The sequence below is a fragment of the Sarcophilus harrisii genome, chromosome 1 (assembly GCF_902635505.1).
Source record: "Sarcophilus harrisii chromosome 1, mSarHar1.11, whole genome shotgun sequence".
In the NCBI taxonomy this organism is placed as follows: Eukaryota; Metazoa; Chordata; class Mammalia; order Dasyuromorphia; family Dasyuridae; genus Sarcophilus; species Sarcophilus harrisii.
Window position 1 is genome coordinate 49,892,201 of NC_045426.1, and position 15,933 is coordinate 49,908,133.

Genomic DNA, 15,933 nt, shown 5'->3' on the forward strand with positions numbered 1-15,933 from the left:
GGCGTCACCCAGCGGCGGAAGGCCCGCCCCTTCCGGCGGTGACGGCGCCCTCCGATGGCGTCACCCAGCGGCGGAAGGCCCGCCCCTTCCGGCGGCGCCGGCTGAGGGGCGTGGCGGGCGGGAAAGTCGAGCGGAGTGGAAGCGGAGCGGGCGGGCGGGTGAGTGAGAGAGTGAGGGAGTCGGGACGCGGGGGCCCGTAGCCTCCGGCCGTGGCTGAGCAGGCCCGGCAGTGCCCGCGGAGCCGATGGCGGCTTCGCCTACGTGCGGGCGCAAAGACTCCGAGGGTCTCCGGCTCTCGGCCTCGGGCCAAGACGGAGCTAGTTCCCTGGGCCGCTGGTGGGGGCAGGGCGGGGTGGCCTGCAGCAAGCCCCGGATCCTGCGAGGGCCTGGGTGCGAATCCAGCGCCAGTTTTCCCAAGGGTCCCACTCCTCCATCTCTTTCAGCTGCTAGCGCCCCTCCCACATCCCTTTATTAACGATACCCAGCCCTGACCACAGTAATGGGTAACATACATCGCGAACTGTTACACCAGGCCCTGTGCTAAGCGCTTTACCGTAGCGAGAAGTAGGGGCTTTTATTATCCCCATTTTTACAGATGACGAAACTGAAGTGAAGACAGGTAAAGGGGCCCGCTTCAGGTAATGTTAAGTGGGGGAGGGGAGGGAGAGAAGGTAGAATCTGAATCCAGGTCTTTCAGGCTCGGGGCCTCATGCTGTCTCCTCACTGTGCCATCCCGCTGACCCTGTGCCTATTTTCCACGTAAGGTCTCGGCTCCAGATTAGTGTATCAATGATCACGTGGTTTTTTTTTTTTTTTTTTTTTTTTTTTTTTTTTTTGCTTAGGCAATTGGGCTTAAGTGACTTGCTCAGGGTTACACAGCTAAGTGTCTGAGGTTACATTTGAACTCGGGTCCTCCTGACTTTAAGGGCTGGTGCTCTGTTCACTGCGCCCCCTAGCTGCCCCATGATCACGGTATTTAAAAAAAAAAAATTTACTCCGTTAACCTTTTACACCCACTTTCAGTAAGCCGATTTTTTGCTTAACGAATGAATGAAGCGTTAAGCCTTGCCAAGTGCTGGGGATAGAATGGAAAAGTCAGGCGGTCACGTCCCTAACAGGATCCTTGTTCGGAGTGGGCCTCCGCCTAGCTGGAGTGAGGCTGCTGGAGACAGGCTGCTTTCCATTGTGACTTTGTGTCTCCAGCAAACAGCCCAGCACTAGGCACACGGGTGAAATGAATGGTGGTTTGGTTGAATTGTACAGGGCGGTGGTTCTCAGAGTATGGTCTAGAGAATGCCGGGGAGCTCTGAAACCCTTGTAGAGGGTCTGCAAATTCAAAAATAGCTTTTATTTCCAATGTGGTAAATGTCTATAAATATAGCCCAGATAAACAAAAACGCTTTGGAGAGATCCTCGATAAATTTTAATAGGCTAGAGATGCTGAAAACAAAAGTTTGAGAACCCCTGGTATAGGGCTTAAAACTGCACTAAGACTTGGGGATAAGAGTATGTGTATATGCCCATCTATATTTATGTGTAGCTGTGTGTGTCTGTATATTTATATGTATGTTTATTATATATTTATATTTATTTAATTTTTTATATTATTTTACTTATTTACATATTTATATATATTTATTTAATTTTTTATATTATTTTACTTATTATTTACATATTTATATATTATATATTTATATATATATTTATTTAATTTTTTATATTATTTTACTTATTATTTACATATTTATATATTATATATTTATATATATAAATAATTTATATATTATTTTATATATAATATAGATATATTAAAATATTTATATTATATGTATATTTATATACAGACACACATAGCTACACATGTACATACTCATAGTCCGTATATCCCCAGATAATCACAGAGCATAAGATTTTTGAGAACTGGGATTGTGTGTCTTTCTTTGTATTCCCTGCAGCCCCAGGAGACAGAAAGAGAGCTCCCAAAGTCACAGACACCCATAGGTACACATTCACATACACATAATACATTTATCCCTGAATAGTCACAGAGCATTTGATTTTTGAGAACTGAGGTTATGTGTCTTTGTTTGTAGCCCCAGGAGACATCCAGACAGAAAGAGAGCTTCCAAAGTCTTATATACTAGATATAGGATTCAAGGATTATATACAACTTTGAGCTGCAGAGAGTACAAAGATATAAAATCTGTGTTCTCAAAAATCTTACATTCTGTGAATATCTTAATAGTAATTGACAGCCTGCTTAAAGTAAGAATATGATGTGCCAAATAGATGGAGAGTAATGAATACCAGTTAGCTGTGTGGCTCAGTGAGTGTTAAGCTTGAAGTCAAGAAAACCTGAGTTCAGGTCTGGCCTCTGACAGCTGTGTGACTTGGAGCAAGACACTAAACCTCTGTTTGCCGTAATCCACTGGAGAAGGAAATGACAAACCATTCCAGTATCTTTAGCAAGAAAACCCCATGGACCGTATTGCTCTGCTGTGATTCAGGGATCCTATTGAACAGCAATGAATAGTAACAAAAAAATCATACACTGGTATTTTGCCCAAGGGTAGTCCTTGTCCCACACAAAATCATTTTGTAGTCTGATATTAGTTAGGGAATTAGAACTCCTGAAAGTATTCATAGTGTAAAAGAGGAGCCTGTAAATGGCCATGCTTAATTCGAAGGAATGAAGTTATGGAGGTCAACAGGACCTTGATAAAATAAGCAAAGAACTGGATTTTTAATTCATAAGATCATAGTTCTTGTACTGTTTTGTTACCTTGGACAAATCACTGTAACATCTATGAGCCTTAATTTCCTCATCTATAAAAAGAAGGGGATTTAGTGATAGTCTTCTTTGCCTTTCAATACAATAGTGCATCTCCTAGCTTCATGCATTCTTACTGGTTATACTCATGTGTGGAATTCTCTTTCCTTATCTCTTTCCCCTGGCTTCTTTTAGTCTCACTTTCTGCAAGAAGCCTTTTCTAGTCTTTAATTTTAGTGCCTTCTCTAACATTGTCACCCATTCTATCCTGTACATATCTTATTTGCTGTTATTTGCATATTGTCTTCCCCTGTTAGAGAGCCTTAAGAACAGGGACTGATTTTTCTTTTTAAATTTTGTTTTCCTTTCTATCTCTAGTACTTAGCACAGTGCCTGGAATATTGGGAGGGAAGTGAGGAAAGATTTCTTCTAGTTGTGTATTCTATATTCTTATTCTAGACTTTTCTCTGTGGGGAAGTTTTTTCTCTGTATCAGCAAAAACATTTTTCAAGAATCTTCAGTGTGTAGTGCACTGTATTTGGGACTCCCACATGTGTACTAGGGATATCCTGAGAGGCCAGCATGCCCCTACTTTTTGTTACTTAAAATAAAGGACACCCAAAAGGAGAGCATGTAGATAATTGCAATTTTTGCAGTACTGGGAAAAGCTTGAAGTCACAATTAACTGTAGGATTTAGATAGGTTTGATGTAAGGACTAAAACCCATTTGGTTCTCAGAAACATTTTTCCTTTGATATACAACTTTGTTTAGGAATTCAAAACCTATCTGGAGGCTAACTTATCCTCTTTGACATTATTATAGGAAGTGATTTTTGGCTGTCGAAGATATTGTCCATAATGTTTGGGAAAAGAAGATTGTCAAGATCTGAAGACAGAAGGAGCCTGACAGATGATTACACCAGTGTGTGAAAAGTTACTCACTTCGTTCAGGAAATATTTAGAATGGGCTGCCACTGGCAGTGATTGGGCAGAGCCTGAGGGCTTGGCTAGGAGAGTGTCATATAGAGACTCTATGTGTCAGGAAGGAGGTTTCTACTAAACGTTTCTATTGAAACTTGGGTTTCTATCATTCCATTTATTGAGCCATTTTGACAAAGCTGCTCTATGTGTGGTGTTGAAAGGGATATAAAAATATAAAATATAGTCTCTACCCTCTAGGAATTTGTAATATATATAGAAAGATGACTTTTTATTTAGAAAGATGATTTCTTTATCTAAAACTTAAGTAACAATACCAGGTATTAAGTGCTAATTAAGAAGTAGTAGACAATAGCTTTGGTTCAGTGTACATATTCTCTAAAAAAGGGAGCTCTTATCTATTGATTATCCAGTTTTATAATCATAGAGCTTGTTATCTCATCTGGTTTGGGGAAATTGTGGCTGACTGACCCAATTTATTGGTTGGAAATATGTATTGGATTTCCATTAGTATACTTTCAGAAGCAGAAACATTTCTGAATGTAAAAAATTAACAATAATGAACTTTTTGTTTTGGTAACAGAAAATTTGGTGACCTATCACCTTTATTAAAAGTAGTATTTTTTAGTAAATTAATAAAAGTAGTATTACCAAGGTATTTTGATTGAAAAGCATAAATGGGAATAGCCTAAGTTGTTTACTAAAAGTAAATGGCTGCTTAGATAATGCTATCTGATATTGTCTTTCTGTATTGACTTTCTTGGGAAGAGACCAGGGTTTAGCAAATGTGCAATAAATAAATTTTTGTCTCATTTCTTGTATCTATGTTTATTTTTGTTGAAAGAGAGAGGATGGAAAACATGACTGGATGGATCTATTGGCCATAGAAACCTTTTTTTTTTTTTAAACATTTTTAAATTTTTCAGCATTTTGTTTTCAATTTCGCTCAGGGGATGAAGAAGAAGTAGAAGAAAAAGAAAGATCTAGAAAAGGGAGGAGCGATAAGAGAGGCAGGTCATATGTTACTTCTAGTTTTTACTGTGTATTCAGTGTTTTGTATTTCTGTTCAAGTCAATCTGAATTCTGAACATAAGAAAGACAGAAATCCACATTCCTTATATTTATCCTTAAACACTGATGTTGAGTAGAAAAATTTTTGTAATTTCTTCACTGCAAATTTTATACAATTGTAATTCCTGGATAAAAACGAATATTTAGAAGAATCATATTCATTGATGTAATTTTTCCTTTTTCTGTGATTAGTTACTTTTATATTTGGAGGTTTTTATCATGGATCTGTTGTCTTTGGAGGATATTATTGAGGTTCTTTTTTTGTTTGCATCTAACATCTGCTCTGTTCATAGAATCTATAATTCTTTTTTTTTTTTTTTTGAAGCCAAAAAAAATGAAGCAAGTAAAAAGCCAAGGAAATCAATTGGTCAGAATGAAATAGTAGAGAATGATAGTACTTTTGTAAAGCTTCTCAAGACAGCTGGAGTTACTCTTAAAACTGGGGAAAAGCAAAATCAACTAGGTAATATTCTTATCTTTATCCTAGACTTTGCTATCATTACAATTGTGGGGGGTTGGGTGTGGGATAGGATTAAGCTGTATGCTTTTGAAATTTAATGCCATAAAGATTAGAAAAGACTGGGAAGAAGTGGGAGAGAGTAGAAAAAATGCTATCAGTCAGGGATTAGTAGAGAATTATTTTCCAGAAGGTATTCTCTACATCTTAAAAAAAAAAAAAAAAATTCTTTTTTTTTTAAACAAACTTGGCATTTCAAAAAATGGGCATTTTCTTATACAAAGTACAAACAAAAGGATTGTATATGATTCTGTGAAAATCTGTTTACAAATAGGTTTTTAAAGTATGTATCAATTTAGTGATAGTGATACCAAAAAAAAAGTATTGGTGAAATATTTTTTAAAATACAAAAAAGCTGCAAAAATAGCATTTGTATAGTACTTTAAAGTTCGCAAGATTTTTTATATACCTCATCTGATTCTCACAATAATCCTGTGAATAAGATGCTATTATAATTGCTATTTTGCAGATGAGGAAACTGAGATTGAGAGATTTAGTGATTTGCTTCAAAAATGTTCATGATTGTTTGCATTTGTTAAATTCATAATAGGATAATAGAGTAGTACTTGGAAGTATAGATTGTCTAACTCCTATTGGAGAAAAGGGAGTCCCAGAAAAATGAACAATCCTGATGTTGCTTTGTAGCATTAAAACTTCCGTGGGAAAAGATATTTTATGTACATAAGTTCTTTGAGAATTTGTTAATCTAGCAACACCCAGCTTTTTATTAAGAATACTGCTGAAGTAAAGCTGATGTAAGAATGGTGCTTCGGTTAAGCTAAAAGATTCTCTTGTTCTATTCAGGACAGGAACATGCAACTTGTAAAAATTAATAACATTAATGGAGGGTTATAGAACTTGAAATAATAATCTACATTAAAGACAATCTGCTTGAAATTTAATTTAATTATTGATTCTGATATCAGTTTCATATTTCTTATTCTATAGCTGTAGATCAAGTAATTTTCCAAAAGAAGCTCTCTCAAGCTTTAAGAAAACATTCTTCTTATCCCAAAGTATGTATTTCTTGTTCTGATTTTTCTATTTTTACTAGCAGTACTTTAAGTACTGAAGTCCAAGAGCTTGAATAAAACTGTTGTAGGGTTGAGATAAGTTAATGATATTTTGCCACTTACTAAAGGACTCTGTATCAGGTGTTTTTGACCTTTCTTGTGTAATAGACCCTTTTAATAGTCTAGTTATGCCTGAGGACCCCTACTGAGAGTGATATTTTTAAATGCATAAAATAACATATATATATAGGCTGACAAAGAAAACTACTTGAAATACTGTTTTTAGGGGCAGGTTAGTGGTTCATTGGATAAATCACAGGCTCTAGAGTCAAAAGAATCTGAATTTAAATCTGGCCTCAGACACTTATAACTATGTGACTCTGGGCAAGTCACTAAAGCCCAGTTGCTGTCTCCTTTAATCCTTCCCCCCAAAAAACCAAGAAATTCAATTATTAATTTAATTTTTTTAAAAAAAACAACAATTTTATAGACCCCAGATTAAGAACCTTTGCTCTAAATCAAAACTCATTTCCTTTTCCTCTTTTCATGAAGGCAGTGGAAGAATTTATTGGTGGCCTGGAGTCCTACATAGAAGATCGAGACTGTTTTAGGAACTGCCTCTTGTCTTGTGAACGACTACAAGAAGAGGAGACAAGGTGTGGAAAACGAGATGTAGCTGGTACAGTTGAGATAGGACTAGGGCACAGTATCTCCCTGGAGTAAAAGAAGGAATTTAATAATTTCCTAAAATTTCATCATAAGTTACATCTCCTTCCCCACCCACAGTCCAGCTTCTAGGTTATAAGACTGTGAAGGTTAAGAGCCAGAATTTTTCTAGAATTCTTTCAATAAGACAGTGTGTGTTTGTAACACAGTATATCAGCTCTTCTCTGATTAAGGGTTATCTTTTCGTTGCTCATCCTTTAGAGTGGAGTCTGTGTTTCTCTTTTACAGCATGGTCACGCCTTACTATAAGAGCCTCATTAAACTGTTGCTGGGGATTGACAATTTACAGGTGAGATTTTGAGTTTTTTTTCCCCCAAATAAAAATTTTTAGTTTATGTCAGTCTAGTATAAATGACTCAAATGCTGTCAGGAAATGATTATATTGGTGATGTTGGCATGTTCAACTGTTATATGGCCTTGTGCAAAGACATAAGTGATAGGACAGATAGAAGGCAGATTTGGAGATTGCTGAAGACATAAGGAGTTCTTCAGCAGCATAGAAACAATTAAACTTCACACCTAGTTAGTAAGAACAATTAAAATAGGCAGCTACTAAATAGCACTTCTCCAGATACCATTCTCCTATGCCCGTTAGCCTTGCTGTATTCTTAGATGTCTAGGGTCATGACTAACTCCCAACCTCAGCTGAACTTGTTTAAAAGTTAATTAGGGATATATTTTGTATTGTGTGCCTCTGGCACAACTTAAGGCTATGCTGCTGCTTACTTGGATCAAATTCTACTGGATAAATTTCTGGGCCTTACAACTGGTGATTGGCTATTTCACCCAGTAGCCGTCTCTATTCCCAAGTCTCTGTTGTCCTGATTTCTCTTACTTCTCAGTTTCTCAGCTTTGAGTTTCATGCATTTCTTCCAACTCTCCTCTTCTACAGTAATTTTGTCTTCTTCCTTTATCCTTATATTTTTCATTCCATTGGAAGTCTTGAGCATGATTTAGTCAATGTAATTCTTCAGTGGAGAATCTCAGAGTTGAAAAGCCCTCAGAGGTAATGCTTGAACATGAATCTGCTGTACAGCACACCCAACATGGGGTCCATCTATAATTCTTCACTCTACTGTCCAGAAGCAAATAGGATAAGACTAATTACTCCTCTCCTTGATTCGTAACTCTTCAGATATCTTTTTTGTCCTTAGTTAAGCTTCTTATTATTACCTGATTGCTGTTTTAAATATGTCATTAACTGAATTTGCAGTTAGAACTGTTACTGCTAAATATTATTTTGAATGTCCAGCTGTTTATGATATTTTGTTGGTCATTGGGACAAATTACAGGTGCTTACTTTTTTTTTTTTTTTAAGCTAGATATTTTTCTGGGAAACTGAGATATTTAAGAAGAGCGTCTCTGATGGTTCAACTGGGGCTTTCCTGGGCTTATTGAGGAGCATTGGTGACACTGGTCACTGTGATTTTCTCTTAATGTTTTGGAGTAGTCTAACTTATTACCTAAATGTATATTTTTTACAGCCTGCCATTATCAGAATCTTATTTGAAAAGTTGCCAGAGTTTCTTTATGAGAGGTAAGTGGCAGATGTACAGAGAGAGCTAGTGTGACCTGGAAAGGAGTCTCCTCAAGGAAGCAGTCTCAACTTTCCTGAAAGTCATACTTAGTAGAAAAGAAAACTTCTGTGTCATATTAGGATTTTCTGTTTTTATAAAAAAGGCTAAACACACCTTGTGTTTTCCTGTTCTGACATTTCAGCACTAATAATGATGGACTCAACATGCCTCGGCTTATTATCAATCAGTTCAAATGGCTTGACAGGATTATTGATGGCAAGGTAAACTTTATGATCATTTTAATTTATTTTCTAGCTATGTGTAAGGACAGATTTTTTAAAAAATTAATTTCTTTTCTAATCTACAAACTTTTTTTTCTTCTTCCCATCTCTCTTCTCTCCATTGGGAGGGAGGAGGGAAAGAAAACCAAAACTTTTATAACAAATATGCATAATCAAATCAAGTAAATTCCCATATTGCCCATGTCCAAAAACTTTGTAATTTGCAGTTGGGTTTTTTTCTCTTTAGCTTTTTTTTTTTTTTTTTTTTTAAATTCTCTTTTTTTTTTTTTCTTTTTTATTTATTTATTTATTTATTTTTTATTTAATAGCCTTTTATTTACAGGCTATATATATGGGTAACTTTACAGCATTAACAATTGCCAAACCTCTTGTTCCAATTTTTCACCTCTTACCCCCCCACCCCCTCCCCTAGATGGCAGGATGACCAGTAGATGTTAAATATATTAAAATATAACTTAGATACACAATAAGTATACATGACCAAAACGTTATTTTGCTGTACAAAAAGAATCAGACTCTGAAATATTGTACAATTAGCTTGTGAAGGAAATCAAAAATGCAGGTGTGCATAAATATAGGGATTGGGAATTCAATGTAATGGTTTTTAGTCATCTCCCAGAGTTCTTTTTCTGGGCATTTTAGCTGCTTTTTTAAAAAAAAGATCATTTCCTTTTTTCTATATGTCTAGTTTATTTAGAAATGATCATTGAGAAAATGATGATGGTGGTTAACTCTTTACAATATCCAAAAGAATTTTTGTTAGCATATGAGTAATTAGATTTCCTTACCTAAGCTAAGGGATAGAAATTTGAAAAGTAATTGGTTATTTTCAATTTTTACTATAAACTTAATACAAAAACAGTCTAATAAACATAGAAATAAGGAATTTTTAATCTTGAACATATGATAAAATATAAATGAAAGCAAAAAATGGAATAACATTCTGTAGTTCTTTCATATTTCCTCATATGCTTCATGTATAGCATTTATATGGCATTTGTATATCATTTTGTATAATTAGCATCTTTTTACTTAATATATCTTCTATTACAAATAGGTAATGTTTAAGTGCTTTTATAAAGTACATAGATACCTACTCAACTGTGATAGTGTAGTCTTTTTTAAAAATTGTATTATTTTGTGTGTATGTGTTTGTTATCTTTGTACAAGTTATTCCCATATTCCCCAAATAAAATGTAACATGAGCTCATTGAGATCATTGCCTAACTTGTTCTTATCTTTGTGACTCCTATATCTGGTACATAGTAGATAGATATTTAAAGATATATCGAATAAATGAAATCCTATCCTGGACATTGGGGTGTGGCATAGCTGTAACCTGGGAATTGGGACTTGGTAAATATGGGTGACTCACTAGCCAGAGCTTGGTAGAACTAATATACCAGTTTGAGACTAGGATAGTTTAATTTACTTTGTTTGTTGTTTCAGTATGATGTAGAGGTTCACCTGCGGTTCAGTGGAAGTGTGACAACTTTAGAATAGAAGTTGGGTCTGGGCTATGACACTTGCCTAGGTTCCCAGATTGCTGGAGACTTGTTTTAGATATCTGGGACTATTGGCATTATTTACCAACTATACCAGGTATGGTGGAGTTTTAACTGAGGCATTGAGTAGTGATTAGATGAAAGGATTGTCCACTTGTCCGAACCAGGCAGGAGTGTGGGGTACCCAGAAGTCTGAGGAGGGTGATGTCTTGGAACCCAGCCCCATAAATGGTAGCCCAAGATATTTTGGTCCATTGGAGGGGCTGCCTTTGATTGGAGGATCCAGTAAAGCCCCAATCCAGTATTCAGGTTTTATTGAAAATATATCCTACTGACTCTTGCCTGATACCTTAATGGTTAGGTCCTTCTGGAGAATTCTAGCTAGTAGACAAGGAAAAAAGCAAGTATAGCTTGAAATTTAGGCATAAATAGAAATATCAGGGTAAGAAAGACATACTTTGGGATAAAGCATTTAACATGCATGAAAGCTAATAATATGCAAAGGACAATCTAGATGTTAAGTGTACTACAAAATAAATAGAACGATGTCTTTGCTTTAATAATCTTAGTCTTACATAGAGATAAGACAGAGAAATGACTCTACTACAAATATCAATATTATAACACAAAGCCGAGTGTGAGAAATACCTCCAAAAGAGTTAAACAAAGTGATTTAGGGAATTTCTGAAGATGGCAGAAGCATTTTCAGCAAAGGGGATCAAGGAAGGTGTCCTAAAGGAGGTACCATTTGAAGCATTTCATTTCTTTCTTTCTCCTTATCATTCCGAGCATCTTAATTTCTTTCTCTTCTCTCCCTCTCCCCCAACCTTTAAGTTCAGATAGAGTTTAGCCCAGAGCTTTTTCTAGTTATAGCCAGGAACAGGCTTTGGAATTAAGCCTGTATAATCAAGAGCAGAATATCAGTTTTATACCTTGTCTCACAAATGGGACTGGAAAGACTTTCTCTACTGATTTTCCTCACAGTTTGCTGGATTGTTGTACTTGTTTTTTTTTTTGTTTGTTTGTTTGTTTGTTTTAACCTAGGACCTTACAACCAAGATTATGCAGCTGATCAGTATTGCCCCAGTGACTCTGCAGCATGACCTCATAACCAGTTTACCTGAGATAATTGGAGACTCTCAACATGGTGATGTGGCTGGAGAACTGAGGTACCTAAATACAGTTAGAGAATGCTTTCAGCAGGATCTTGTCCTAGAAATGATTTTTATCACTTTGGTCTAAAAGAGAGTGTCATCCTTGTGTTAATTTGTTACTGGCACACCATAAGGGCTATCAATGGCTTACTTTCCCTGTGCATAGATCTAAAGCTGGCAGGGGCCTCAGAGGCCACTGACCTTTATTTGGACCAGTGTGAAATTGAGGTCCCATGTGGCTTATGTGACTTTCCCAAAGGCATGTGAGCAGCAAGAAGCAGAGGTGGGATTAGAGGCCTGGTCTTTTCCCTCCAAAGTTGCTCATTTGGGTCTTTGTGAGTGCAATTGCTTGGCATTAGGCCTTAGCCTGCTGACAGATTATACCAAAGGGTTTAACCTCATTTGTCCTCTGAAAATACCAACCAGATTTTTAAAAAGTGCTAGTGGACTCATGATGAAGGAAAAATGTACTCACTTGACAGTGGCACTCAAATGACAATTCTCTTAACTTAAAGATATTGATTCCTTTTTCCTGCTGCATTATTGGGTTGTTATGGGCCAGAACTCTGAACTTGAAACAAGGATTCTTACAAGGTGTTAAGTCAGTGGAATTGATGAGGAATGGTTATCTAGTTTAGCATGGTGATTAATAGTTCTCTAAGTTCAGTATGATTGGTTTAATCTTACAACAAATAATGGTTCCCTAGTGATATAATGATTGGTTTATACTCAGTGTAGAGCAAATAAGCTTGGACTCAGACAGAGAGCCAGAGACAGTCTCAAAAGGACTCAGAGAGAGACTCAGAAGGCCAGACACAGACTCGGAAGGGACCCAGAGACACATTCATTCCATTGTCCACCTTTGTGGTGGCTAGAGGCTGAAGCACAAGCCTTAGGACTCAGAGAGATTCATTCCAGAAAACTTTTGCACTTTAACACCTGGCTATTCTTGTGGTGATTAATCTGAAAGGAAGGCTGCCCCAAGACCTCCAGGAAACCAACGAGAACACTATACTGGGTTTTTTTTTGGGTTTTTTTTGCTCCATTTATAGTGCTTCCTTTTCCTTCAATTTGTGGTTTCATGTTCACAAGTTGAGTAACAAAGTTAGCAAATTTAGTGCAGTTCAGAACAGATGGTTAATAGCATGCTACTGCAGAGTTTGCTGTGAAGAAAAAGGCATTTGCATGTCATTTCTACTGATGTGATATTATTCGATGAAAAAGTAGATATTCTTGTCAACTGTCTCTATTACAATACATCCCTAATGCATTACATGAATTTGAGTTTTCTGCCACTGAGGAGTATTCTTTGTGATAAGCACCCTATCCCACCATGGCCTGGATGCAAAACCCTGTGTGGGTGGAGAGTGCTAGAGTCTTCAAGTTTCTCCATCCCTCTGGAACTCCACCAAAGCCTCTTTGGATTATTCCTTCTAGAAAACAAGTCTTTTGCTATCCTGGAGATTCTTGGGAAGTCTGATGTACTGCTCCTACATTTGGACCTTGGAGAAGGGAAGAGTTAGGCTGTGGGAAATGTGAGGAGAGGAACTCTTTAGTAGCCCCTCACCATGGTACAGTACTTCTGCTGACTCTCTGTGAGTTAAACATCATTACTGTAAAAGGAAAGGGAATCTGGATCCCAGCAAGGCTTCTCCATTAACCTGATCTGATTCATCTTGGAATTGCCTTTTGAAACCATTGCTTTGAATACTGTGGACAAAGAGGAAAATGTCCATGTTCTTTCATCCACAGTATTTTCAGGATTCCCACCTTGTGTAAAGTCTTCTGTAATCTTTGGGGAGTTGTTTTTAAGAACAGGAGAAAATGTATGCCTTGATCTCAAGGAAATTACAAGACAATGGAGAAATGTCATATATAGTATTCTTCAAAAGAAGTAGCAGAAACAGGGGATGTGCAGGTAGTTGGAAAAGTGAAATTTGAGATGTGAATAAGAAGTTACTAAAGACACAACATAGTATTTTCACCTTTTTTGTTGTTGCTTTTTTTCTTTCATTTTTTTCCCTTTTTGATCTGATTTTTCTTTTGCAGCATGATAAATGTGGAAATATGTTGAGAAGAATTGCACATTTAATCTATAATGGATTACTTGCTGCCTTGCTGCCTAGGCTAGGGAAGTAGGGGGAAGGGAAGGAGAAAAATTACTAGAGTTAGGTAGAACTGGATTTCATGGTACACATAAAAGCACATAAAGCTTTGTTACATTTTTTAAAAGAACTGGACTTAGGATTTCAATAATAGGATAATTATTTTTATTTATGCAGATTGGCACCTGTTTTTCAATTTAAAGTTGCCAGGGTACTGAGAAGTTGGGACTTTAGACAGAGAGTCATATGGTTAGGATTCTAACCAGGCCTTATGTCCCAAGGGAATGCCTGGGCTGCATGGCCTAGTCATTAATGACTTGTAGCTATCCCTTAGTTAAGGATCCAGAATGCAGACAACCTAAGTGCTCCAAGGTCCTATTTTTGATCAGTCTCATCTAAACCAGCTGTCAAGAGAGGCAAGGAAGTATGATGTAAAGAGAAGTAGCTTTCAAGCCAGAAACAGTTGAGTTCACATCCTTTCTCCAACACATACTAGCTCTGTAACCCTGTCAAGTTATGAAATACCTCACTGCTCTAGGATTCTCTCTGAGACTTTTAAGTTGGAGAGAAGGTACCAATGAGCCCAGTCCTTATCATTGTATAAATCAGTATCAAGGAAGTATGACTCCTTAGATATGGTGAACTTTTTTATTCCCACATGGACTGCTGCCATTATCACTTGTGTACACACGTCTCCTTGGACAGGGATTTGGAGAGCTGTACCTGTTAGTGTCGCACCTGACTAAGGATTTATTGTTTAATAAAGGAGGTTTAGTTTATGGATTACAAAAACAAAATCTGTCTCATTAACCGAATTTCTCCAAAGCTTAAGCTTACAGAAGAGGTCAGGGTGTACTTGGCCTAAAATAAATGTACTGGAACTGTGATACCAGTTGTATTTACACACCATGTTACCTCTCCAGATTTTTTTTTTTTTTTTTTTTTTTTTTTTTTTTTTTTTTTTGAGGAAAGACTATGGATTAATGGGAGGGAAAGAAATTTTCTACTTTATTTGCTTTAAAAGCAAGATTTTACTTTGTCAGTTTAAGCCCTTGTAAAAACGGAGGGGATATTATGGTAGTATTTCTTCTTTTCCCCTGAATCTACCACATTGTTCCAGAGTGGGGTTTCTGTAGTCATCTTGCATACCTTGGTGGTTTACTAATTCAACTCTTTGAAATAGAAATAGCCTTTGTTGAGCCTGAATGTTATCCAAGCTTGCATTCTAAAGGGAGGGAGATCTTTCCAAGTGTGCATTCACTTATTTCTCTGTTAATTTCTTATGTAATTACTGCTACTTGTACACAGTGACCTTCTGGTGAAGAATACAATGCTGACGGTTCCCATCCTGGATGTGCTTTCTAGCCTCCGCCTTGATCCAAAGCTTCTGTCTAAGGTAGGGAAGGAGAGAGAATGAGGGCCAGTTGTCTGCCAGTTTTTTCAAGAAACAAATACTTTTTAAAAAATTTTTCATTTTTTTTATTTTTTATTATAGCTTTTTATTTACAAGATAAATGCATGGGTAATTTTTTAGCATTGACCCTTGCAAAACCTTCTGTTCCAACTTTTTCCCTGCTTCCTACCCCCTCCCTTAGATGGCAGGTAGACCAGTTACCTAGTAAATATGAAACAACTACTTTTTAAGAAAGTCACTGTAGGGGCAGCTAGATGGTACAGTGGTTAGAGCACCAGCCCTGGAATCGGAGGACCTGAATTCAAATGCAACCTTAGACACTTAACACTTACAAGCAGTGTGACCCTGAGCAACTCACTTAACTCCAATTGCCTCACCAGAAAAACGAAAACAAAACAATAAAGGAAGTCACCAGTGAAAAATTGTATTTTGGAAAGTACCTTACCTTGTTATTTATTATTAAAACTTCAGGGCAAGTGAGGCATATAAAAACTATACTCAGATTAGGGCAGAAAGAAAAGAGATTGCTGATTTTGTAGTTGTAGTAAATATTCTAAATACCTGAATTTTATGTAATACTTTTAGTAATTACTTTTTTGGTAATTTAGAAATTTCAGTTAAGAGTTAGATATTTTTCTTCCCACTTTACATATGGGGAAAGCAAGGCAAAGAGAAATTTTTTTCTTTGTTTTTTTTTTTTTTTTTTTTTCCCCATGAGTTGATAGGATTGAGTGTTGAATTTGAGAGGCTAAGGTAGTCTTGTTTTCCATTTTAGGTGCGCCACTTAGTGATGACTAAACTATCTGCTGTGACACTGGAAAATTTACCTGTGATAATCAAGTTCATTCTTCATGCGGTGACGGTCACAGATGCATTAGAGGTACATTGGTTTATTTGCTC

At 36.8% G+C, this 15,933-nt stretch overlaps 1 protein-coding gene across 3 annotated transcripts in view; it reads left to right on the top strand.

Annotated features, from left to right (window-relative positions):
- The first annotated feature begins 128 nt into the window (after positions 1-128).
- FANCD2 (FA complementation group D2) overlaps positions 129-15,933 on the top strand; it is a 59,568-nt gene continuing 43,763 nt past the window's right edge. The window contains exons 1-12 of one of the 3 annotated variants that reach the window (XM_031954970.1): positions 129-158; positions 3,594-3,692; positions 4,660-4,719; positions 5,106-5,243; positions 6,246-6,313; positions 6,863-6,966; positions 7,265-7,325; positions 8,521-8,573; positions 8,756-8,834; positions 11,405-11,529; positions 14,928-15,015; positions 15,809-15,913. In XM_031954970.1, the coding sequence (XP_031810830.1) occupies positions 3,629-3,692; positions 4,660-4,719; positions 5,106-5,243; positions 6,246-6,313; positions 6,863-6,966; positions 7,265-7,325; positions 8,521-8,573; positions 8,756-8,834; positions 11,405-11,529; positions 14,928-15,015; positions 15,809-15,913 (945 nt within the window). In that variant the 5' untranslated portion in view covers positions 129-158; positions 3,594-3,628. Of the gene's footprint in view, positions 159-191; positions 620-3,593; positions 3,693-4,659; positions 4,720-5,105; positions 5,244-6,245; positions 6,314-6,862; positions 6,967-7,264; positions 7,326-8,520; positions 8,574-8,755; positions 8,835-11,404; positions 11,530-14,927; positions 15,016-15,808; positions 15,914-15,933 lie in introns of those variants that run through there. The other 2 variants (XM_031954977.1, XM_031954975.1) reach the window with 2 other exon arrangements.